We start from the raw sequence: 1497 nt of genomic DNA on the forward strand, positions 1-1497 counted from the left end.
CGGTGAATGTTTTCTTGTGTGGTATATCGGTGAATGTTTTCTTCTGTGGTATATCGGTGAATGTTTTCTTCTGTGGTATATCAGTAAATGTTTTCTTGTGTGGTATATCGGTGAATGGTTTCTTGTGTGGTATATCAGTGAATGGTTTCTTGTGTGGTATATCAGTGAATGTTTTCTTGTGTGGTATATCAGTGAATGTTTTCTTGTGTGGTATATCGGTGAATGTTTTCTTGTGTGGTATATCGGTGAATGTTTTCTTGTGTGGTATATCAGTGAATGGTTTCTTGTGTGGTATATCGGTGAATGTTTTCTTGTGTGGCATATCGGTGAATGTTTTCTTGTGTGGCATATCGGTGAATGTTTTCTTGTGTGGCATATCGGTGAATGTTTTCTTGTGTGGCATATCGGTGAATGTTTTCTTGTGTGGTATATCGGTGAATGTTTTCTTGTGTGGCATATCGGTGAATGTTTTCTTGTGTGGTATATCGGTGAATGTGTTCTTGTGTGGTATATCGATGAATGTTTTCTTGTGTGGTATATCGGTGAATGTTTTCTTGTGTGGTATATCGATGAATGTTTTCTTGTGTGGTATATCGGTGAATGTTTTCTTGTGTGGTATATCGGTGAATGTTTTCTTGTGTGGTATATCGGTGAATGTGTTCTTGTGTGGTATATCGATGAATGTTTTCTTGTGTGGTATATCGGTGAATGTTTTCTTGTGTGGTATATCGATGAATGTTTTCTTGTGTGGTATATCGGTGAATGTTTTCTTGTGTGGTATATCAGTAAATGTTTTTTCACTGATAAGAGATATCTGTAGTAGCTCCAACTTGCTAACATTTTTTTCTTCTATGTAAACAAATCTTGCAATGGCTACAATCTAAAGACTCTTTAACTGGTGCAACAACTGGTCAAAAGCCGTGGTATGTGCTTTCCTGTCTGTGGGAAAGTGCATATAAAAGATCCCTTGCTGCATTAGGAAAAACGTAGCGGGTTTCCTCTGATGACTACGAGTCAGAATTAACAAATATTTGACATCCAATAACTGATGATTAATCAATTAATGTGCTCCAGTGGTGTCGTTAAGCAAAACAAACTTTAACTGTTTATAAATGTGACGGCAGCGGGTTTCCACTCGTTTTCTTTCTTTCTCAACCATGTGTCGAAATAGTCATGTTACACACCACATTGTCGTACTTTAACGTGCACAGCTGTCGTTAAATATACATGTGTGTGCGTGTGTGTGTGTGTGTGTGTGTGTGTGTGTGTGTGTGTGTGTGTGTGTGTGTGTGTGTGTGTATGCATGCATGCATGCATGCATGCCTGCATACATACATACATACATACATACATCAATACATACACACACATATATAATATAATATGTTAGTGTGTGTATATATATATATATATATATATATATATATATATATATATATATATATATACACACACACACTAACATAAACTATTATCGATAGTGCTGCTTTAAGAGTG

The 1497-nt window shown here is 36.3% G+C and overlaps 1 protein-coding gene across 1 annotated transcript in view; it reads right to left on the reverse strand.

Moving 5' to 3' along the window:
* Nucleotides 1-457, reverse strand: part of LOC121379989 — a 1050-nt gene extending 593 nt beyond the window's left edge. The window contains exon 1 of the mRNA XM_041508734.1: nt 1-457. This exon is cut by the window's left edge and continues 593 nt beyond it. Within this exon, the coding sequence (XP_041364668.1) occupies nt 1-457 (457 nt within the window).
* Nucleotides 458-1497: the final 1040 nt, after the last annotated feature.

Source organism: Gigantopelta aegis, chromosome 1, assembly GCF_016097555.1.
Source record: "Gigantopelta aegis isolate Gae_Host chromosome 1, Gae_host_genome, whole genome shotgun sequence".
Lineage (NCBI taxonomy): Eukaryota > Metazoa > Mollusca > Gastropoda > Neomphalida > Peltospiridae > Gigantopelta > Gigantopelta aegis.